This window comes from Atta cephalotes, assembly GCF_000143395.1.
Source record: "Atta cephalotes unplaced genomic scaffold scaffold00027, whole genome shotgun sequence".
Taxonomy (NCBI): domain Eukaryota; kingdom Metazoa; phylum Arthropoda; class Insecta; order Hymenoptera; family Formicidae; genus Atta; species Atta cephalotes.
Genome location: NW_012130091.1, coordinates 2,157,987 through 2,180,847, shown reverse-complemented (window position 1 = coordinate 2,180,847; position 22,861 = coordinate 2,157,987). Strand labels below are relative to the sequence as shown.

Genomic DNA, 22,861 nt, shown 5'->3' with positions numbered 1-22,861 from the left:
AATAAACACGTTACTTACTAACTAACCAACCTAAACTTTAAACTTAAACTTAACTTTTAATTTTACTTACGTACGATACTAATAGAATATATATATATATATATATATATATATATATATATATATATATATAGTTAATTTACGACGCAATAATACAATTGTAAAAAATATGGAATTTTACAATATATTGTATATTGCAAAATTCCACAATTTCTTACAATTATATTGTAATAATAATATAACAAAAATGCATTATGGTATCATAGAAATATAATATACTTATCTATGAAACATCCAGATAGTAATAAATCATGCAATTAATATTAAACATATCCGAAGCTTGAACGATTAGCTAATGTGATATAATTAATACACAAATTTCCATAGGAAATTTTTCATTAGGAGTTTTTCAATTATTAATATTGATGCAGTTCTTGATGCAATTTTGTATGCAAAATCGTAGTGTCTCAATTCAATTGTATTTCTAAATTTTTATTAAATCAAGAAGAATTTTTATTAAATCAAGAAGTGTTAGAAACACTTCTAAAAGGTCATTGTAAGATCTTAATATATTAAAATTAAATTGACTAAAAGACAATATTGAGTGAGAATTCTTATTTTAATAATTACGATCCCTTCTTTCAGCCCGAACATTTGTGTTCGCCGACGTGGGTATTAAATTTTCAGAAAGGTAACAGTTTCGAATGCGCGACGCTTTTGGTAAGCTTATTGCTGGGACAGGGTTATAATGCATTCGTGGTGAGCGGATATGCATCACGCGAGCAAGTGTTTTGTGATCTGACCAGAAGAACTTGTCCGTATTTACCGAAAATTGAGCAAGCACCACCACCGATGGAAAAGCCTAAACTCGTCAAGTATCAGTTAAAGCCACCACCTGATTTCAGGAGTCAATTTCTCTTAGAGTTGGAAACTCGCGAGAAAGCAAAAGCGGAGGCAGAATTACAACGACAAGAAGAAGAGCGTCAGAGGATGATCATGGTACGTGTATAAAAATTTCTATTTCATCTCCGATGTTATTTAATTTATTTGTAATAATATATAAAGTCAAAGGTTACAAATAAAATAAATCATCACAATAAAAACATTCATAAAAGCTACTAACACTAGATTGAAATTGAAACACTAGATTGTGTAAAAGAATATGTATTTAATTTTAACATATATAATTCTTTTACATAATTTCCATCCAGACTTTCATAGGCTTGTTTATTGTGATGATTTATATTTGAAATAGTTTTGAAATGGATATAATAACAATCGAAAGAGTCAAATATCAAAACAAAATACAAAACAATCGAGTAAGAAAGAATCAAATATCAAAACAAAATACAAAACAATCAGTTAGAAAGGGCATGTAAGAATCAAATTATCAAATAAATAAAATTCAAATTTGTTTTTGTATATTAAGAAGCTTTTGTTTAATTTAATTGGCTATATATATATCTTATTCAATAATGACGTGTAATAAGAATTTAAGAGATTTTTTTCTTCACTGAAGGTATTGGGTTGTCCGGAAAGTTCGTGTCGATGTTGAAGGAAAATTGAATTTAAGAAAATTTAAATTTTAGTATACATTTAAATTACATAAGTTAATCGGCACAAACTTTCCGGACAACTCAATACATTAAGACTAAAATTTAAAAAATTTCTTCCTTCTCTTTGTAAAGCTTACTACCGATTTTATGATTATAATTATAATTTGATATATTAATTTGCATCGCAATCATTCATTCAATCTTATGGTCCTAAGGAATTCGAGCGTCCGCAGCCTGATAAATATTTCGGTCAACGAATACATGCATGGGTGGTTATTTTACCAAACGATAAAGATGTGAGAAATCAAGAAATTATTGAACCGATCTTCCTTGAACCTTCTTCTGGAATGTTTTACAATCCAGCCGATGAAGAAACTAATTTGTGGTATCTGGGAGTGGAGAGTATTTGGAATGATCAAAATTACTGGGTGAATATGCAGCCTCGCGAAAACGGTTGCGCGAAAATTAACTGGGATTTGAGCAAAATCGAATTCTGGGAGCATTTGCTTCCTGGTGAACCGCAAATCGTACAAAAAGACACGGATGAAATCGAGAAAGATATTGCCATAAAGCAAGAAAAGCATTTGGACATGCCGGCTTCGTATGTGAGTGAAATCCGAATTCACAGTTTAGGTACATATTTTTTTAGATCAATTTTCCTCTCGAAAGGAGAAACTGATTAACTTCATAAAATATACAAGCAAAGAAAGTTGATGAACACTGTTAGAAATGTTTGTGAATTTACAATACACTTCGAATAAAAATGTGCAATAAATTTACAAACCATATAACAATTTTACTATGATTTCACAATATTTGTAAATTTACAATAGAAATTTGTTGTGAATTTATAAAATTGGTGTACATGTGCGCATTAGAGATTTGCATTATGCTGTACCACAAAATTTTATTGTAATTTCACAAACATATCTGTTTAAATTTGCAGCAGATTTTGGTTGAATAAAAACTTTCAACACTTTTCTGGAAGTTTACAACAGAAATTTCTTACAATGAAGTTATAAATTAATCATATACTTTGATACTGAAAATTTAGATTGGAAAATTTTGATTGGAAAATTTATAAAAAGTGAAGTTGATCAGCTTAGCCTCATATCAAATATTTATTAATATATATAATATATGAATTATATATGTATATAAAAGATAGATATGGATAATTTGTAGGTTATTGATCGATGATCTATCCGTTCTGAGACAATAGATCTATGAGATATTATATTTATAACTATTTTTATTTTTAAATTATTGTTAAATCAATGCAATATATTAATTAGTTTTCCATTCATTGTCTATATCTAGCTTTCTATTGATACACATACATATTTCATAAATCTATTATTTCAATTTATAAAAGACAATTTCAGACTCACCGACACTAATGCGCAATAGCGGAGTTGAAACTGCATCAAAAAAATCTGTAATATACAAATACATTTAAATTAAAATAATGACCAAAACATCTATTAAATATATTTCGGAAGATAATTATTGCATGCGTGTAACCTTTTATCTCTTTTAAACAGATATTTAACAAAAAAATTACAGTTAACAAACGTACAGAACAGAGAGATCTCTCTATCCCATCAACTCTCATCCAATCAACTCCAATCTCAGCCAATCAACAGGATTAAAAAATTTGTCCTGCGACAAAAACGCACAAATGAAATATCACTCTTACATGCCTATCGACAGTTATCGATGTCGCGCAGATATTTTATATGGTGAAAAAGCTGCGCAAGGACAACTGTCGGTAGGCGTGTAAAACAGGCGTTTAAGAGTCCTCTACGTAGTCTTAAGTCGTAAGAAATCAATCACTTACAATCAAATATAAGGAGAATACTCGATTAGAATAGTCAGTTTCCTACGATTTAAGAATCCAGACAATCTACAAGACAGTCTACTTCTATGTAGAAGACCTTTTACAGAATATAAGCCCTGGAATGTACGAATATCAAATATATACGTTTCGCGATCGGCAAGTGTTAAAAAAAATGGGTTTCGGCTGTGTTTACTAACACGTTGCGACGCCACTCGACAAGTCGATCCGTCTCTCACCCATGACATTCCACTAACCGTAAAATTTGAACACGACGACGACTTCGCAATGCAACGCGAGTCATGTTAAAACCAATTAAAACGCTATCGACCGTTTGAGAATATATGATGATAATAAATTATATGCACGATACGTTTTAAATGTAACGAATTTTGTAGTTAAACATTGATAACAAATTATAAAAAATTATCATTAATATCATTCGCATTTTAATATCTTAGGTCTAACGACTCGCGTATTACTCGAATTACTCTGGTTAACGAAGCCTATAATACAGTTTCGTATCGACGAAGAATTCAAATCGTGAAGAACGTTTCGAAAAATTATAGCGTTATAGGAAATAATTACTACCTATAAAATATTGCGTTGACATAATAAATTATATATTTTCCGTTTTTCCGTCTCGATTACTTTATTAAGTAACGTAAAATTTTTTTGTAACTACTATTTTTTTATAACATTTACAATTCACTTACTTTTACGTGGGATCCGACAATAGCTGAAAATAGGGAATGATCACGCCTTTCTTTGATATTCATTTCGTGATCGGTGTTTCGAGAAGCGATATACGGAGATACTGAAACGAGCGCGACACTCACAATACTTCTCGCCGGTTCGAACGTTGCTGAACAAATGAAGAGCAAGCTGGATGGGCTGCCGCGAGTCGCAGGCTGTGAAGGGGACGAGGAGGTGGAATCAAGTCTGATGACGCAGAAATAAAACACTGAAATTCTCTGAAATGAGCTGCGTTCAAAAACGTTACCTGTGCTCCCCCCTGTATCGTCTTATCCTTGTTTAACATACATTGAATAACATACATTGAACAACAAGGACGAGCAAAACGAGCAAAACGAAAATGGATTGAAATTTTTTTCTATCCGAATGCGTATTTTAAATAATGAATACTTTTTTTGGATTTAATTGGACTCAATTGGATTGAAAAACTGCATTTCCTATTCAAAATTTTGAATTGAACAATATTCATAATGTTTGTTGTGTGCACAGAAAAAGCTAATATTATTTTTAGATTGAAAGACATAGAGATATCCTCCATGCAATTCCTATAAATGAATAAAAATGCATTCAGAATTGAAAAGCATTTATTTGAACATTTGTGAATCAATATTTCTGAAAATCGGAATCCATTTCAATTCATTTCAATCCATTCTCGTTTGCTGAGGATACATGGAGACAACATTTAATGTTTCCGAACGCAACTCTGAGAGTCTTATCGTCTGAAATATCAATTTTAATTAAAGAATCTAATGAAGATATTTTAATTTCAATTTGAATTCTATTATTTAATAAAGATGTATATTTAATGGATAAGATTTTGATTAGATACATCTATAGATGCATTCAATAAAAATAAAATTTTTTAACTGCTACACATAATTTACTTAATCTTCATTCTTAATAAATTTTTTATTGATTAATTGTTTAAGTTTAAAATTAAAAATAATGTAATAGGTAATTTAAGTTTAAAATGAAAAATAATATCCAATGAATAAAATTCAAATAATTAAATTGTAAAAAAGCAAAATTGTAAAAAAGAGCTATGCTTGTTTATTTTATTTAAAAAAATTAAATCTAATTTATATATTTAAGATATAAAATTTATTTTCGTTGTAAGCTCGGAAAAATAAAAATATCTAATTTAATATACATAATATACCTTTTTTCACATTTTTTTCATAAAAAAATGAAATTATACATATGATCAAAAAGTTGAAATTAAAGTCAATGAACATAATAATATCAATTTCCTAATTCATTATATATTTATTTATCTACACATCATTTTTTCATCAGATTTTGAAAGACGTTATCCACGAGGCAGTAAAACAATATTTTACAAAAAGGCCAAAGTAGAATTATATGCGCCGTTCTCTGAAATCAACAGTTTGAGTCAAAGAGTAACCGTTTACGAAGATTACGATTATACTACTCCTGTCGAAAGTTACGAAAAATATTTGAATAGAATTGACTGTCTTACGGAATCCAGGAAAAACTTCATTACCGGTACTGTCACGGATTTCTTTAAAAGGGGCCGACCGGATCATTGTAAAGGTATAATTCGGAGTAAAAATGTTTTACAACAACTCTGTGTATCGCTTTATATTAATGATATAAAATATTTTTTAGCACATCATTATCTTGCATCTGACAGTGATTCGATAAAAGCCGAAAGAATAATAGAGTTTTATGATAGTGTGCAATTTGATGGACTCTCGCGAATCGAAATGAGTCCGCTTTATTTGACTCAACATTACGTGGATCGTGAAGATTTTGTGTATTACATGTAAACCGATAATGTATCTATCATATTTCTATTCTCACCCGTGTCAGGTCTCCCAAAATGTTCTAACATTGAGAGAAAATCAAATCTTTCGAACTTTGCACATTTCTGTTGCACGTACAAATTTTTCTCATATGATATGTATATGTAATAATATCATTACCATAAGTAATGTTGTTGCTATTTTTGTTAATAATAAATTAATATCAATAAATATTAATATAAATATTAATAATATTTTCATATTATTTTAATAGACATGCTGAATTTTTGGTAGATGAAGACAACACGAAAGTGAACAATATTCATTCTCGACACATCTCGGTAATCTCCTCGTACAAAAATCGATGAAAAATTTACAGCATACATGAGATGATTAATTCTTTTTGCAGAAAATCATTGAGAAATATCATAGAAACAAGGACATTCCTGCTTCCAAGGACATGGCTGAGCGCGAGTTCGCGGTGATCGGAACAGAAATCTGCATTAAATTTCATTACGAACAAGATCGGATTACCCAGGCTACTCGTACATTTATAAAACCGTCAATAGGGGACAGGATTCATTTAATTTTCGATTCTACGATGACCCATGGATATAACGTAAATTTTTATAACAAAAATATTAGCAAATAGAAAAGAGGAAGATGATAATCTGAAGTCTTTATTTCAGCCAGATCCGAACGCACCGCCAGAGAAAAATCTCGATCTCTTTTATGCACTCAATAAACATCTGCAGGACGAAGATAGCTCCATACTCCAAATCAGAGATGTTGAAGAGGACATCGCGGCGTTCCTGCGAAGAAGAGCCGATGAAAATTTAAATTCGCAGTTCACAGTTTCGTTATTCGACAAAAATCGAATAGCCGAAACGACAATTGAATTAGACACGGTATTTATCAACGATCTAATTGAATTTTTTTTTTATTAATCAGCCTCACATAATCTGCTTTCAGAAAGGAATAAGGCGATTAGATCAACGCGAAGTTAAAGTGCAAGAGATGAACGATTTGGGACCATACCTCGCCCGAATAGGCAATCCGGTACACATCAGTAAAACGGAAGCGTATCTGCTGCGCGACGATTGTTTGAGCGACTTCAAGCAGACAGCCATTGACAAAGCGAATCGTATTTTACATATGATTGAAAAGCAAGCTATGGAACTAGAGAAGCTGCAAACCCTTCTAACGCAGGTTTGTCAAAAGCTTCGTTCTGCCCATTCGTTCACATTCAAGCATTCTTTTCTACATGTAACGTTGATGTATTTTCATATAATTATTATAAATAATATTTACATGCAGACTGTGGATTTACCGAAAACGAAGAAGGAAGAGATGTTAGCCAAAGTAAACGAAATAAGCTTCAATATGCATGTGCTGGAAACATATCTCAATTGGCACAGAACTGTAGTGCCGCAGAGATACAAGGTACTGGTAGATCGTTTACAGAGAAATCCGCATCTTCAAGCACTTCAGAAACATTGAAACATCATATTAAAAAATGTGTATACATATAAGTATATTAGCTCGCGCGTATAAGAATTTCTTATATATTACAAAAATCGTACTCCATTTTGTATCATCAGAGAATATATTGGCATCACAAAATGTACAATCACAATGTACTTATCGAAAAGACCACGAACCCATTTGACCGATACATCGACCTGAAATGATTTTGAAAAATAAATAAATTGACATATGAAGATCTCTTCTTGTAGTATCGTTTCATTACCTTCATCATCAAAAGTGGCCAGTGTAAATTTACTAAGTTTATTTGTGAAGCTTCCACTGGGGAAAACTAGCGAATGCTCCAACTGATCATTGTTGCTGTCGCTGTTAATAAGTTGACGACGATAATCCTCCGCAAAACCAGATATTAAAGTATCCATCATTGGCGCCTGAAATAGCGATTTCTGCTGTATGATATTTAGTTTTCGTAAGAATAATTATGTAATTTTTGAACGGATCAAACCAAAGAGAACTAAGAATCCTTGCGTGATGGATTTTTATATTAATATAAGTAATTTGTAGACGATGATATAGCAATTGATATTGGTTTGATTTGTAATACTTGATCAGATAGAAGTTGACCAGATATATGATATTGAAATGTTTATTGATATGTAAAGTAATATATTATTGCATTTTATTGTCACCTTGCGTTAGCTTTTATGCTTCTTTATCGTTCAATTTGACTTATTCGGAAGCTGTTATTTATATAAATTATGTAATTATTTTCAAAATGATTTATTTACCTGTCTTGAGAATACTTGTAGAATCTTGTAGACGCGCGCTCCGTTCTCTCGTACCGGAAATTGCAGAAACAAACAAGGTAGACAATCCGGATTATTCTCATCCGAAGGTTTCGCCATTTCCCAGCTTAATTCCGAGTATTTTAGCCCTAATAGCAAGCTCTACATAAATATATTTCAAATGTTACTATACTATATACTCTATAGATGTATTTTATATAAAGTTTCGTTCAATAAAAAATAATCACATTTAAATGAGAATTTTTGGCTCAATGAATACTTACGCACTGTATGTCGTCGACTATGAACACTCCCGACGTATTAATCGCGATGAGAATCTGCATATCGCGATTAGTGATCCACGATGCTAGGCCTCTGACGGGTCGCTCGATTTGCCCTTGAAAGAAGGCTGCGCCGTAGCACGGTAAATTCCAACAGAATTCGAGATACTTTCTGATCAATTTCTTGGGATTTGCATTGGCGCTACCATTATGACTAGGTATTCGTTTGTATTGCTCTAAAAGATGCGCCTCAGGTGCTCCTTTGCCACCCACCAGTCCTAATCCGAGTCCCAATCCTAATAGAAGACTAGGAGAAGCGTAATGATGCGGTAAAAACCGGCCGCGATGTCTATGAAAAAATGCCAAAGTGTGGGTTTGTGCGTTATAAGGTCCGAGTTCGATTCGAGCCTGTAATGCTCCTAAACTAGCGTAACGTGCAGGGCCATCGCACGCGTACCGTCCTGGGCAGAAGGCAAATTATATTATAAGAGAAATTATATTATTTTTATAGAAAAAAATCTCATTCTTTCGCTCCATACCTTGCAGAACGTTGTACCTGGCTTCTGCGTAAAGCAATTCAAGGACTTTGATATCCTTGATCTGTTCTTCCTCCGTCTTTGAGAGAAATATATTTCTACGAAAATATAGCAAAGGCTCCTCGTCGTCGGAATCTTCTGGATAAGAGCTGTACTTGTTTACAAGATAATTCCATTTCGCAGCCAATTCCACAGGTTTATGTGTTGGACGTAATTGAACTTCAAGTTGCGAAGAACACATCCATAGTGCGAAAATTGGTGTAGTGGTTGACAAAGAAAATCTTGATAGACCCAGCTCCGCTTCTGATTGCACTATCGTAAAAATCTGTTGTGCAGTCGTATTTTGTTCAACTTCCATTGTTAGAAATACTCCTGTCATTAGATACACGGCTATGCGTACTGTAGGTCTTCCTGTATTCGAATACTGTGGTTGATTCGTCGTTGTTTTATTTACTGTAAATAAAAAAGGAATAAAAATAGTAAGTATTGAAAAATCAGTTCCCATAGATTCAGAATAATTTATAGACACATACAAGTGGACGAATGTCCTTCCGCTTTGTAGTCATTCGGATAGCGACGCAATGCTTGTCCTCTCTGGATCGAACAATCATTTTGTTGCTCCATTTCCTTCAATTTTTCTTTAATTTTTATTGATTAAGTATAGAATCTATTAATAGAGGAATAAAAAACAAATTGAAATTACACATACACATTGACTTATACTGTTAATTTATTCACTCTCAATTTCGTTAATATCATTTACCTTCTTAATTTAAAATATTGTAATCAATATATATGTATATTATTTAAAGTTGCACCTTCATAACACACTTCCAAAGATATTATCACGAAAATAAATAACTTATTCTTATTATTAATTCTTATTACTAATTGATTATTGCACCTTAAATACTTCGCCCACATTTTTAATGCGATAAATAATATTTACTTGTATTTATAATTACGCATTGTTAACGTAAGATTTTTAGTTCTCCTATTTTGGCTTCATTTCGGGTCCAACGCGTGTTACTATGCCGCGCTGCCATCTGAACTGTGGGGCAACTAGCAGTTATTGATTATTTGTATGTAGATATATAGAATGTATACTATGCATTACCTCAATGCCGCTAGTTTCTATATTGTAATTAATATTTACATAGAGAAAAAAATAATTAAAGTCATAAAATACTTTATTGACAAAATCTACTCATACTTCTCATAATGTTATACATAAGTAATATCTATATAATTCATGTACAAAAAAGAATTTATTTCACATTCTCATAAAAGAATGTGTTATCAATGATCCTAGTAGATGTAGAAAGTATAGTTAATTTAATTTTCTCACGTATTACATTCAAATAGTTTTGTATAATGTAAAAGTGATGGAATACTTTTCTCCGTTTATTATTGTTATAATAATATTATAAGTTACATACTAAAAATAACTTAGGGATACTAAGCATCGAAGGGTTTTCAATCCTTAAACTGATTTTGGGAACTATTGGTATGTGCTATTATTGATAGAATTTCGTGTATATTAATATATAATCGAAGTTAAAGAATTTTTGTACGTGTGAAATGTTTAATTTTCGCATAAATCTCGTATTTTATATTAGATCAGCCACATTCATCGGCATTTCATCTATTTGCGTAGAATAATATTGTTCGATATCTCGAAGGATTCTGATGTCATCCGTTTTTACAAAGTTTATGGACACACCTTTGCGTCCAAAACGTCCTGATCGACCTATTCTATGAATATACAATTCACGATTGTTAGGCAAATCATAGTTAATTACGAGCGACACCTGCTGAACATCGATTCCTCTTGCCCATACATCGGTTGTAATTAACACGCGACTGTAAAAAAAAAAGAAACATGTTGGTATAATTTCTTGTAAAAAAATCAAATTTTTAATTTTATTTTTGGAATTTAATACTTACCTCTGACCAGATCGAAACTCTTTCATTATGTTATCTCGTTCTTTTTGTGGCATATCTCCATGCATGGAGCAGACCGTAAAATTAGCCTCTCGCATTTTTTCCGTCAACCAGTCTACTTTACGTTTAGTATTACAAAAGATAACCGCTTGTGTTATTGTTAACGTGTCGTATAAATCACAGAGTGTATCAAATTTCCACTCTTCTCGTTCCACAGCAACGAAGAATTGTTTGATTCCTTCCAATGTCAATTCATCACTGAAATTAGAAATAATTAGAATAACACAACATATAACATATATACAAAATTAAAGATGAATTAAAGACAAATTTACCGTTTGACAAGGATACGGATAGGATCTGTCATAAATTTGCTAGTCATTTCAAGAATTTCATGTGGTAAAGTGGCTGAAACTAAAACAACTTGTGTTGCTGGTGGTAAATATCGATACACATCATATATTTGTTCCTTGAAACCTTTGTTTAACATTTCATCAGATTCGTCAAGTACCAGCATTTTTATAGCTCTTGTTCTGAGTACTCGCCTTTTAATCATATCTAAGTTCAGAATGTTACACAGATGTTAGTATAAAAAAATTCTTTCTCACATTAAATATATATAATAAAAATATGCACACAATAAAATTATATATATAATAAAAAAAAATGATACCTACCAAATACTCTACCAGGTGTACCAGATACAACATGCTGGCCATAATCGAGTTTTCTGATATCTTCTCCAAGATTTGTACCACCAATGCAAGCATGACATTGTACGTTCATAAAATCTCCCAATGCAAGAATAACTTTCTGGATTTGAGTGGCAAGTTCTCGAGTTGGGGACAAAACCAAAACTTGAGTTTCTCGTACTTGCGTATCCAGTGACTGTAATATCGCAATTGAAAAGGTAGCGGTTTTTCCTGTACCAGATTGTGCTTGAGCGATAACATCTCTACCCTTCATGATAGGTTTGATAGATCGTTGCTGAATAGCTGATGGTTTTTCAAAACCTATGTAGAAATCAGAACAAAATATTTAAAGATGTTCAGATAGTAACTTATTATAAATTTATTATAAATTTTTTTAACATTGTGATAACTAAGCTACAAAGAAATCACAAATAGAGATAAAAAAATATAATAAACACAAATATAAATAATATAAACATAAGAATACATAGTTAACGATTACAATAATTACAATCAACATTTTCATCAGAACAGATATGTGCATTGGGTTGATTATATATGCAAAATATAATCCGCTTTTTTTTATAATCATCTGAAGATCTAAACTATGTTTGAATCATCATTCGAATATCTCTGTGTATTATTTTATCTCTATAGGTATTTTTTATGGTTGAATATACTTTTGGAACTTAAAGTGAGACAGATATGTTTGATATTTGGAGAAAGTTTTAATGTAGTTTAGTGCAGGCATAAAAAACAGACTTCTTGTGTATATTGTTTATCAGATATTAAACAAGGATAAAGTGATGCAAAGGGCAACTCGGGTGACATTTCCAAATGAACTCCTACGATTCAATCTAAACAAAATAAGTCGTACAAAAGCTAAGGTTAAGTTGATAAATAAAATAATAAACGACGTACCGTACGCATAGATTCCGCGTAACAATTCGTCGCGGAGACCCATGTTGTCGAAGGTAGGAATAACCTCGACATCTTCGCTGGTTTCGAACTCAACGTTCGATAAATCTTCCGTTTGCGCTACACGACGTGACTTATCCGCCATTTTGCCAGAACGTTCGACGTACCTGTACGCGTCTTAGCACTTCCAACGAAATGTAAAAAGACTCCGAAATGGAATAAACTCAAGTAAATTCAAGTAAATCCAATGTAAACGCAACCGCGTTTTAGATTTTAGAAAGAAATCGATTACTACGCCTCTATATGCATAAAATGCTTTAACTACGTAGCACGGTAACCACGGATATATTTCCAGTAGGTAATATATCTACGATAGTCGATTTCGTTTTTGTATTATAATTATAAATTGATAAATCTTTATATTTAATTATTGTAAATTTCACAGAATATAATTATGTAACAGTACAAAAATAATAAAAAGCTAGAACCTGAATACTAGAAACTGAAATAATTTAAAGCTAAGAAAGATAACAATAAACATAGAAAAGATTGAAAATAGTACCAATAATATAATTTACACATTATTATTATTAATTTATTATTATGATTTATTTAAATTTAATTTGTTTAAATAATAAACAATAATAATGAACAATATGAATAAATGTCAATTTGTTATGTAGTATGAAAGTAATTACAAAATTATCTGTGAATCAAAATTTTTTAATTGCAATTGTTTTTCATAGAATAGAATAGAATATTTATCCAGCGTATACAATTGTTTTCCATAATTATTTATCACATTTGATGTTACCAACGAAAGAAAAATATATTTGAATATGGAAGAAGAGGGAGGAACGCGATAGGAATAACCGTGGTGTTTCAAATACTCTTATTTTATTATACTGAAACTTACGTGTGTTCAATAATCGTTAACATTCGTCGATTTATATACGACTAGAAGTTCCTTTTTAATCTTTCAACTGATTTGTATCAAATAAGTACGTTACAAATTTTGACCGGATTTGCACGCCTATTGATTATAGGTTATATTGTGTTTATGAAGACTTATCTTGGCAACAAGGTTTATACACATTATTCACATTTACCTGCTATTGTCATAAAAAAAAAAAAAACAATGATTCTTCTTTCATTACAACTATGATTTTGCAGATATCTAAGTGTTAGTAAAAATTCGTCCAACGAGTTTCGCGCTTATTTGTAAATACTGCTGATTCTGTTGTATTTTTGATAGAATGGAGTCGAGAACTGAATTTAAAATAAAGTCACCACCAACCGACGCAATTTCTGCGGTCGAATTTGGACCAAACTCCACACAGTTCCTATTAGTGTCATCATGGGACAGTACAGTGAGATTGTACGACATACATGCTAATACGATGAGATTAAAGTATAATCACGATTTACCAGTATTGGACGTTGCGTTTCAGGTAACTAGCCACTAATTTCTCTTGTTCTCCTCAATTGTACAATTGAAGAAATGGAATAAAGGCACAATTCTACATTCTAGGTTCTTTTTTCAGCAATTAGCTTTTTCATGTAATATTGATCGTAATAGAAGAGAAGTATTTTGTATAGAGAGAAGTATTGTAACTTCTTAAAGACATTACATAAATTCATTTAATATTATTCTCATTTGTGTATAATAAAAAAGTAGCAAATTATTTTAATTTTTATTAATATCAAGATTTTGTAATTAAGCCTTTATTCCATCTATTTTCTTAATTATCTGGAGACAATCTTTAAATCATGCACAAATTATTTTAATTCCATTTATATTTGTTTCTGTTACATTATAGAGTTAACATACATTGAGTTTTTCTCTTTAATGACACAGAATGACAGAATTGGACCTGAATCTTCAAATAATTGCTCTATTATATATTGCATTATCTAATATTTCCAAAAGCTTTTGATCATGTTTTTTTATTCTGATAATTCCCTGATATTTTTCTTTTTCATTACAAAACTTTGCAGGATGCTGTTCATGCATATAGCGGTGGATTAGGAAATACTCTGAAAATGTATGACATAAATAGCAATACTGGTACTATTATCTTTTTTAATATTTTTTATTATTTTACTTTATATTTTTATTACAAATATACATTGAAAATATTTGTAGAAACAATAATGGGCACACATGATAAGCCAATTAGAAAAATAGAGTATTGTGCAGCTGTAAATGCAATATTAACTGGTGGTTGGGATGCCGCGGTAAAATTGTGGGATCCTCGATCACCTACCTGCGTTGGTAGTTATTTGCAACCTGATGTGGTCCTTGCCTTGTCTGTATGTGGCGACAAATTCGTAGTGGGTACAGCAAAACGAAAAGTTTGCATTTGGGATTTAAGAAACATGGCAGGCATGTTTCAGAGACGAGAAAGTAGTCTAAAATATCAAACGCGATGTATCAAAGGTTTCCCTAACGAACAGGTACATTCATTCTTTATAAAGTTCATGATTTATTGCTCACTTTGTTTACTTGCTTGTATATAATATACATTCACATTTCTTTATAAATTTTATTTTTTATATATAGGGATATGTGTTAAGCAGCATAGAAGGTCGAGTCGCCGTCGAGTATCTTGATACAATGCCAGAAGCTCAGAAAAAGAAATACGCATTTAAGTGTCACAGAATAAAGGAAAATAATGTCGAACATATTTATCCAGTGAATGCTATTAGCTTCCATTCTGCATATAACACGTTTGCCACCGGTGGCTCGGATGGTTATGTGAATATTTGGGATGGTTTTAATAAGAAACGGCTGTGCCAGTTTCACCGATACAATGCTGGTGTGGCTGCGCTTAGTTTTAGCCATGATGGTTCCGTTCTTGCGATAGGCGTTTCATATTTAAACGAAGCTGAGATTCCGCCTGGCGGTAGTGATGAGCGAGAAATTTATATAAGATACGTCAATGATCAGGAGACCAAGCCAAAGTAAACAAAAAATTTATAAGATGCTTTGCTATTACAGTGACAGAAATTTGTGACTAGAAAAAACTCGTGGGTTTCCATGCATTAAAATAGAAGAACGAACGCGTTCTGTGAATAATTGTAAATATTCTGAATTTGCTAATTTATATGCATTTCATGGAAATAACATGGTAACTCATGATGAGTTCAATAAATTATACGTTTTATAAAATTATTATCTTCTGATTTTTAGGAAATAAATCTGATTTATACCTGTATTTATACCTGTATGGGTTCTTTACATATTCTCATATGATATACGATGCTTTTTTCTGATATTCAACGTACTGATATTTCTCTTTCTTACTATGTTGTATTAAATAAATGACTTAATTAACATATTTATCATACAATTATACTACATTTATTTAAAAACAGTTAATTTATGCATGGATTACATATCAAATATTTAAATTTACAATGTAGGTTGTACTATACTGTGTGATCTCTTAGAAAGCGAAAGCTTTTTTTACTTTTAATTCGATTTAATAAGATTTAATAAGATTATAGAAATAAAGATACACAATTATACAGGGATATAAGTGAAATAAAAAACTGTACACTGTATAAAATTTATATATTTACTAAATGACTTTACATTATATATAACCAATACAATGATCGCAAACAAAATTACAAAATTGTTAAGAATAAATAATCTTTTACAATGCAATGTGTGTGTTGTAATTTACATTCTGAAAATTTTCGAAAATTGATCGCTAAAAAAACGTACATACATTATCAAAGAGATAGAATTTATTAATAATTCCGTTTAAATATTAAATATTGCAAAATATAGAGAAGGTAATGATTTTTTGCATCGACTATAAAACAACGTCTTCGACGACATGCGACCATGATTCTCTTTTTTTCTGTTACATTTATTTTACATATTTCAACATAAAATATAATATGGCATTTAAAAATATATAATATATACAAGATATGAGAAAGTATTTGATTGCAAGATGCTCAAATGTAATTAAAGCAAATGTACAAATCTATTTTTTTTACATTAAGGTTCCTAAGTAGTTACTCCAGCCATTGAATCGTGACGTCATAAGTGAGAAATGACATGTTAATTTTTCTTGCATATCATTTTTAAATAAAGAGAATTTGGATAAAATGAAATGATAAGATCGCTTTAAAACTCTTGTAAAAATGGACGAAGATTCTTTATTTCTCTTGATAGTAAAAAAATCGAAAAAGGCATGAAGTGAAAATAGGTTATGCATGCATTGAGTAAAACCTAGTAAACATACTTTTCGTGTCTTTTACGATTATTTATTGACTCGAGAGAGATAAGGATAATTTTCGTCCATTTTTACAAATATTTTAAAGCGATCTCATTTCATTTCATCCAAATTCTCTTTATTTACAAATGATATGCAAGAAAAATCAACATGTCATTTCTCGCATATGACGTCACAATTCAATATGGCTGGAATACTCTCAGGAGATTTAATAAATTGTAATGTAGATATTGTTGTCAGTAATTAATTATAACATAGATTCATAGCAGTATAATGTTATATCTATTTTTTTACGATGTTTCACATGTTTCTAAATTTTATTGTCGCTATCAATTGCAGTCTTTCTTAAAGAAAAAGATGTAGATTAGTACTAGTTGTAGCATCAAAATAAATCAATCAATTACACTATAAGCATAATGATCAAATAAAATATAATCTAAATGTCAATTTCAAGCGCAACTTATCTTAAAAACTGTACAATATTTCTATTTTACACAGGCTTTTAAAAAAATCATCGAGAATTCTCTTGAGTATTTCAATCTTTAAAATGTGCCATGTACACGATTCGAATGAAAATTATACTATTGTTTGTTTGCCTTTATTAGAAAATATTTAAGGTAAGTCAGAAAAGTCATATTTTTATATAAACTGTTTTTCAGTTTGTTTCATGTCAATCATATCTGAAGATACCTAATTAAGATAAGCTAAAAACCATACCTTTATTTACGCGTAATATTTATATTTCGATTTGGTATATGGATCTACAAGTATTTCATCTCTTCAACTGTTCAACGATTTCTATAATGTTTGGAATAACAATATGTACATAATATTTAACAATTTGTACTAATGATCTCCTGTATTGGCTTTTGGTAAAATACCCTCATAAAATAACAAACTAATTATTATTCTCTTTGTATTAATAATAATGCATCTACTGCAATATTATTTCTTGTCATTGATAATTTGTGCACGGTTACAATTTTTTTTTCTTTTGTCAAGCGAAAATTTGAAACGTACACTGACATATTGATTCATTATGATTCGTGATGAAATTATGATTATTAATTAATCATAATTTATGATTAATTAATGATTAATAATTACAATTATTACTTATATAATTATGTAAATGAAAATTAATAATTATATAAGTGTATTTGGACATAACAGTCAAACAATAATTATAATTAATATAATTAAATATAATTATTAATTATAATTATTGATTAATATTATTCCATAATAACCCCAAACTTTCAATGTTTATTTCATTAATCTCCTATGTATCTTCACAAATTATTTTCCTCAATGTATCTCGTATTGTATCGTGCGTGGCAAAGCTTATTCCAACAGCAATAGGACCCTTTACCCAATTCATGCTTAAGCCTTTATAAAAAGCCATTATTCCTTCTTCCCTGTAACATGCACAACAATAATTTATCAATTTTGTATAAATATGAAATTGCATTTATTATTAAAAAAATGGCAAATTATTAAATGTTAAATGTATCAATTTTTATGTGTCTGTAAATAAGTATATTATCAAATATAAATCTAAATTCTTTTCTTTTGTTTCTTGAAATTTAAAAAATATTTTATTTTTTTGTCTTTTATTTTAATATTATAAGTTATTTTAATATTAACTTTACTAACAATTCATTTATTCAACATAATTAGATATTCGTTATACTCGATTATTATCTTTAAATAAATTAGTATCTTCAAATACTCACGTATAAATTTTCATGATAGTCGACGTGATCGTGTGATAATGCTGGCCCTTGATCGCTGACGTCTGCATTCTCCGCCGCACAATATCCAGTGGGTAGCTGCTTGTCTGACCGACCATTCCAGCGATGCCGCCGCAAATGAGCGAGGTCGAGAATCCCGGAATAGTCACCGTGTACACTGTTCATCGACACGTAGCCATCATCGAACATGAAGCACGCAGCACTTCGAAATACGCCGCCGGTCGGGCTTGTCTCGCGTCGCTATTAAAGTTAGTACCGTCCCAATATCAGGGGAAACAGGGTGCCCCCGACGTGCCCCATCGGTACCCTGCTTTACGATCATATACAACAGCCACTCTCATTCGTATAACCCTCGACTGTCTTTTTTTCGCATATTGTATGTGTATGTGTGTATGTACGTAGGTCATTCGATAAGTCTGATAAATCTTTATGAGTAAATCTTTTTGACGTGACACCTGGAAAGTATCATTCTTCAAACTCTTCCAGATAAAATTTCAACCAGAATTGATGCATTGTTCACGTAGTTGTTTAAAGCGAGCGAGAAATTAAGCAGTTGCCGCGAATAAAAATAAAAAAGAAATTCCATGCAAAATTAAGTGGTTGAGGAATCAATTCGATGCCAAATTCTGTAATTTTGCACGGAATTCATTTTTTTTTATTTTTGTACGCGGCAATTGTTAAATTTTTCACTCGCTTTAAATGACTACCGAATATGAACATCGCATCAATTCTAACTGACATTTGAAGAAGGATTTAAAGAGTGATAATTTTTTTGTCACATCTTCAAATGAATTGTTACACCATTTTATAAAGATTTACCAGACTTATCGAACGACCCTCGTATGTGAGTACAAGCACCGCCACCGTCGACGGGCATCAAAAAAATTCATCGTGTGAACAGGAACTCACCAGACAATAAGTTTCTCAGCATATCATATGTGAAGAAACTGCAACCGGCATATGGGATGGCACCGAGGATTGTAGCGGTGAAACCACGATAGGACGCCAATACTCCCTCTTCTTTATACATTCGCCAGAACGCCTGACGTAGAGTCTTGTATTCGGCCTTTAGAGTTACCGCCATTCTCGCTCGCATCAAATCTAATGGATAAGTCATAGTCTGCGACGTTACACCCGCGAGTGCGCCGGCCAGAAAACTCGCCCATGGCTTTTCTCTGTAAATATTCATAACACTAGAATAAAATTTGCATATAGCCTCATTTAAATCATCAGACTTGCCGCCGACTCAATGCTTCCAAAAAAGTGAGAATAGTGAGTTTTGTATTTAAAATAGTGAGAAAAGAGATTTTTAAATACTGAGCAACAAGATAGTTTGTTTTAGATTTGATTAAAATTGTATAGAATGGATATCTAAGAATTAACACTTTATTATTTTGAATATATTATTCTGTGACAATGATACTTTCATTATTTAATATTCCATTAAATTTAAAGGCATTTTTTGAATTTTAAAAATGGTTTCGTTAAAAATACATGTGCGGCAGAAAAAACGACAAAGTTCTAATAATAATAGTATTTAAATTCAAAAACTGAAACAACTTAGGAATGAAACAAGTATCTGGAAACAAAGTTATTATTGAAGGAAAAGTTTTGCGGTATTTTATTAGCTCAAAATTATGTACACAATATCTTCACTAAAAATAAATATATAAAATTTAAATTAAAAAAAATTTCTTTTAAAGCTTGAAATTTCTACTTTTGAATAGTGACTATATTTTTTGAATTTATGTGAGTTTTATAATTTTTATATATAGAAAACTAGCTGACAAAAAGAAAAATTTTTCTTCTCACTTTGTGAGTTTGTCAAAAAAAATTTGTGAAAATTTTCGACTATCTGTATCGTGAAAGTTTGAAGTTTTCCTTACAAAATCATTAAAAAAAAATATTTTTATGATTTTTTGTTCTTGAGTTATTCGAATTAAGTAAAAAAGAACATTCTGACTTGACTGCTCATAACATAACTTGATTGCTCACTAACCATTAAAAATCATCGTATTGGAATTAAAAAAACAGATTCTTAAAGCTGAAACGTTGATCTATTGAATGATATAATTGTCAATTAAAAAAAATAAAATATATAAATTTGAGCTAAAAATATGGTTTTACTGTCCTTATAACTATTGCGCAATCATAACAATAGTAATATTACAAGTTGAGTTTTTATAACTCAAATTTCTATATATTTTACATTTAAAAAATTAGCACATTATTCGATAGAGTAAAGTTTTAAGAATCGGTTTTATTAATTACGGTATGATGATTTTTAACGGAGTTATGAGCAATCAAAATTAGAATGCTTTTTTATTTGTAATCTGTAACTTGGTAACAAAAAGTCGTAGAAACATTTTTTTTAAAATGAACTTTTAAAAAAAACTCATGTCAGATAATCGAAAATTTCGCAACAAATATATTCTGTATATAATTTAAGCTAACAAAATTGTACAAAACTTTTTCTCTGGCCCAATATTATTTAGTATAATATTGCAATAAGTTCTACGCATTTGTACAAGTAATATCACATTTTTTAATAAGTTTCTTATATTGATAAAGTTATTGGCATAAATACTTATATGACAACACTTTTCATGACTAGCGTTCAATAAATTTATTTAATTTAAATGAATTGGAATTGTAAATTATAATGAAATGCTTAAATGAAAACCGTCTTTAATCAATAATAAAATAAAAGAATTCCGTCGCTGTACAGGAGATTCGAATTATTCAAATCTACTCACAGAAAAGGAAAGAAAACACATAGCAAAAATTTTAAAAAAAGTATGATTTATTAGACAAAAATTATAGCAAACACAGAAATAATACAATTTTATCGGAAAAAAATGAGAATAGTGACTTTTTATTGAAAAAGTGAGCAAAAAGCCTTCTTCAAAATAGTAAGTAAAGTGAGATAGTGACTCAGCGGCAAGCCTGAAATCATAATGATTATTTTGTTTGTTAAAGATGTTTTTGGAGCGTCGAATAGCTCGCCGCAGTACGATTGACTCGTGATCTGCGGATCTGTGTTCGATTCCACCTGCGCCTAGCATATTCGATTTTTCGCGTTCCCCGTTCGGATTCGGCATTAAACTATAGGACTCCTCGAGTATTAACAAACAATTCTAAGGAGTAAGAATGCAAACTACTATTAAATGCAAAAACATAAGCGAGCCTCTGCTGCCCGAAGAGTCTAAAAAGCTAAAAATTGATATGCATGATACTGTGATCCCCTCAAATGAAGTCGGAACCAAACCGAAGGAATACTAAGAGATTAAAAAAAGATGTTTTTGAATAATACCTTTCTATGCCATTTATATTCAGAATTCTTTTCCACTGTTCGTGCGCTGTAAACTGCACCGCCGAATACGGTACTATTCTGACCATGGTAGCGCTGTTTCCACGCCATAGACTGAGAAGACCTTCAGTGCGCATCGCTGTACTTAGGAATCCTACCGCTGCCCTGGCCGAATAGGGTTGTTTCGAAATTTGGAAATTGATCTTCGTACGATCCAACGGTGCTATCGTAGTCTTTGCTAAAGCTCCTGCTACCGCACCGGATATCAGACTCGTCCAGACTCTTTGAGTATTAGAAATCTCCTTTCCGATGCACTTTTTTTGTTTGCTCTATAACGTATATATATGAAATTGTTTTTGTTGTCGTAAAAAATGAATAATAAATATAATTATTAATTATAACTGTATTGTTAGCCCACAACTATTATAATGTTACATTAAAATATATATCTTTAAATATCTATAAATATATATCTGTAAATTGTTTTCGTATTAATTATGGAAGAATTTAAACATTTATACAACTGTGACACATCTCACTCTGTACACAGATATTTATTTATATTTTTTTTACGAATATAGAGTTAAATGTATTTTCTTACTATAATATCCACATCTTGCCTCTCCATTGATGGAGCCGATGTGGTAGGTAATGTCGAAGAGGTGTGTTTTCCAGCGATCGGCAGTACGGACACCTGAATACGTTCGAGAACCGCTTGACCACCCTCTCCGGAACGGGTTGCATGCCCGCTCATCTCTGGTACACCGAATTGTTCTGTTACCGATGGCCTCTCATACAAAGATCACAATCTTTCTTTTCGTATCGTTAATACGTATCGATACAAGATAACAAAAAGTAAATATATTTACTTTATGAAAATTAAATAATATGAAATTAAGTAGAAAAAATAAATTTTGGAATCTTATAACTTTTAACTTATAACATTTAAATCGATACACTAGAAAAGTTTAAAAATTAAAGTTTTAAA

General features: G+C 30.8%; 5 protein-coding genes across 5 annotated transcripts in view; 2 read left to right on the top strand and 3 right to left on the bottom strand.

Annotated features, from left to right (window-relative positions):
* Nucleotides 1-7,415, top strand: part of LOC105620588 (coiled-coil domain-containing protein lobo homolog) — a 132,757-nt gene extending 125,342 nt beyond the window's left edge. Inside the window, exons 2-10 of the mRNA XM_012202077.1 lie at nt 646-999; nt 1,772-2,189; nt 5,446-5,703; nt 5,779-5,935; nt 6,190-6,256; nt 6,325-6,534; nt 6,605-6,823; nt 6,888-7,124; nt 7,233-7,415. Of these exons, the coding sequence (XP_012057467.1) occupies nt 646-999; nt 1,772-2,189; nt 5,446-5,703; nt 5,779-5,935; nt 6,190-6,256; nt 6,325-6,534; nt 6,605-6,823; nt 6,888-7,124; nt 7,233-7,415 (2,103 nt within the window). The remainder of the gene's footprint in view (nt 1-645; nt 1,000-1,771; nt 2,190-5,445; nt 5,704-5,778; nt 5,936-6,189; nt 6,257-6,324; nt 6,535-6,604; nt 6,824-6,887; nt 7,125-7,232) is intronic.
* Nucleotides 7,416-7,556: 141 nt separating this feature from the next.
* Nucleotides 7,557-9,626, bottom strand: LOC105620507 (putative FERM domain-containing protein FRMD8P1). Its single transcript, XM_012201999.1, has 6 exons — nt 9,536-9,626; nt 9,006-9,455; nt 8,470-8,927; nt 8,189-8,347; nt 7,666-7,831; nt 7,557-7,597 (listed from the first exon to the last, which is right to left on the bottom strand). Exons 1-6 carry the CDS (start codon nt 9,624-9,626, stop codon nt 7,557-7,559), a joined length of 1,365 nt encoding a protein of 454 aa, XP_012057389.1.
* Nucleotides 9,627-10,174: 548 nt separating this feature from the next.
* LOC105620506 (eukaryotic initiation factor 4A-III) lies at nt 10,175-12,701 on the bottom strand. The gene is made up of 5 exons (XM_012201998.1): nt 12,560-12,701; nt 11,624-11,959; nt 11,282-11,504; nt 10,950-11,204; nt 10,175-10,865 (listed from the first exon to the last, which is right to left on the bottom strand). Exons 1-5 carry the CDS (start codon nt 12,699-12,701, stop codon nt 10,613-10,615), a joined length of 1,209 nt encoding a protein of 402 aa, XP_012057388.1. The 3' UTR covers nt 10,175-10,612.
* Nucleotides 12,702-13,812: 1,111 nt separating this feature from the next.
* LOC105620505 (mitotic checkpoint protein BUB3) lies at nt 13,813-15,524 on the top strand. The gene is made up of 4 exons (XM_012201997.1): nt 13,813-14,007; nt 14,555-14,624; nt 14,703-15,013; nt 15,120-15,524. The coding sequence occupies exons 1-4, from the start codon at nt 13,813-13,815 to the stop codon at nt 15,522-15,524; spliced, it is 981 nt and encodes a 326-aa protein (XP_012057387.1).
* A 2,567-nt stretch (nt 15,525-18,091) lies between these two features.
* Nucleotides 18,092-22,627, bottom strand: LOC105620504 (mitochondrial coenzyme A transporter SLC25A42). The gene is made up of 5 exons (XM_012201995.1): nt 22,475-22,627; nt 21,877-22,202; nt 19,473-19,738; nt 18,546-18,720; nt 18,092-18,227 (listed from the first exon to the last, which is right to left on the bottom strand). Exons 1-5 carry the CDS (start codon nt 22,625-22,627, stop codon nt 18,092-18,094), a joined length of 1,056 nt encoding a protein of 351 aa, XP_012057385.1.
* Nucleotides 22,628-22,861: the final 234 nt, after the last annotated feature.

Excerpts from the sequence above, each read along its gene's own strand:
- LOC105620505 (XM_012201997.1), top strand. The coding sequence starts at position 13,813 with ATGGAGTCGAGAACTGAATTTAAAATAAAGTCACCACCAACCGACGCA. Across the intron at positions 14,008-14,554 it reads TATTGGACGTTGCGTTTCAG|GATGCTGTTCATGCATATAG; the intron begins GTAACTAGCCAC and ends AAAACTTTGCAG. Across the intron at positions 15,014-15,119 it reads AAGGTTTCCCTAACGAACAG|GGATATGTGTTAAGCAGCAT; the intron begins GTACATTCATTC and ends TTTTATATATAG.
- LOC105620506 (XM_012201998.1), bottom strand. The coding sequence starts at position 12,701 with ATGGCGGATAAGTCACGTCGTGTAGCGCAAACGGAAGATTTATCGAAC. Across the intron at positions 11,960-12,559 it reads ACGCGGAATCTATGCGTACG|GTTTTGAAAAACCATCAGCT; the intron begins GTACGTCGTTTA and ends ATTTCTACATAG. Across the intron at positions 11,205-11,281 it reads ATCCGTATCCTTGTCAAACG|TGATGAATTGACATTGGAAG; the intron begins GTAAATTTGTCT and ends TTCTAATTTCAG.
- LOC105620507 (XM_012201999.1), bottom strand. The coding sequence starts at position 9,626 with ATGGAGCAACAAAATGATTGTTCGATCCAGAGAGGACAAGCATTGCGT. Across the intron at positions 9,456-9,535 it reads GGAAGGACATTCGTCCACTT|TAAATAAAACAACGACGAAT; the intron begins GTATGTGTCTAT and ends TTTTATTTACAG. Across the intron at positions 7,832-8,188 it reads TACAAGTATTCTCAAGACAG|GCGCCAATGATGGATACTTT; the intron begins GTAAATAAATCA and ends TCGCTATTTCAG.
- LOC105620504 (XM_012201995.1), bottom strand. The coding sequence starts at position 22,627 with ATGAGCGGGCATGCAACCCGTTCCGGAGAGGGTGGTCAAGCGGTTCTC. Across the intron at positions 22,203-22,474 it reads GGCAAGATGTGGATATTATA|AGCAAACAAAAAAAGTGCAT; the intron begins GTAAGAAAATAC and ends TATACGTTATAG. Across the intron at positions 18,721-19,472 it reads GCTGAGAAACTTATTGTCTG|TGTACACGGTGACTATTCCG; the intron begins GTGAGTTCCTGT and ends GTCGATGAACAG.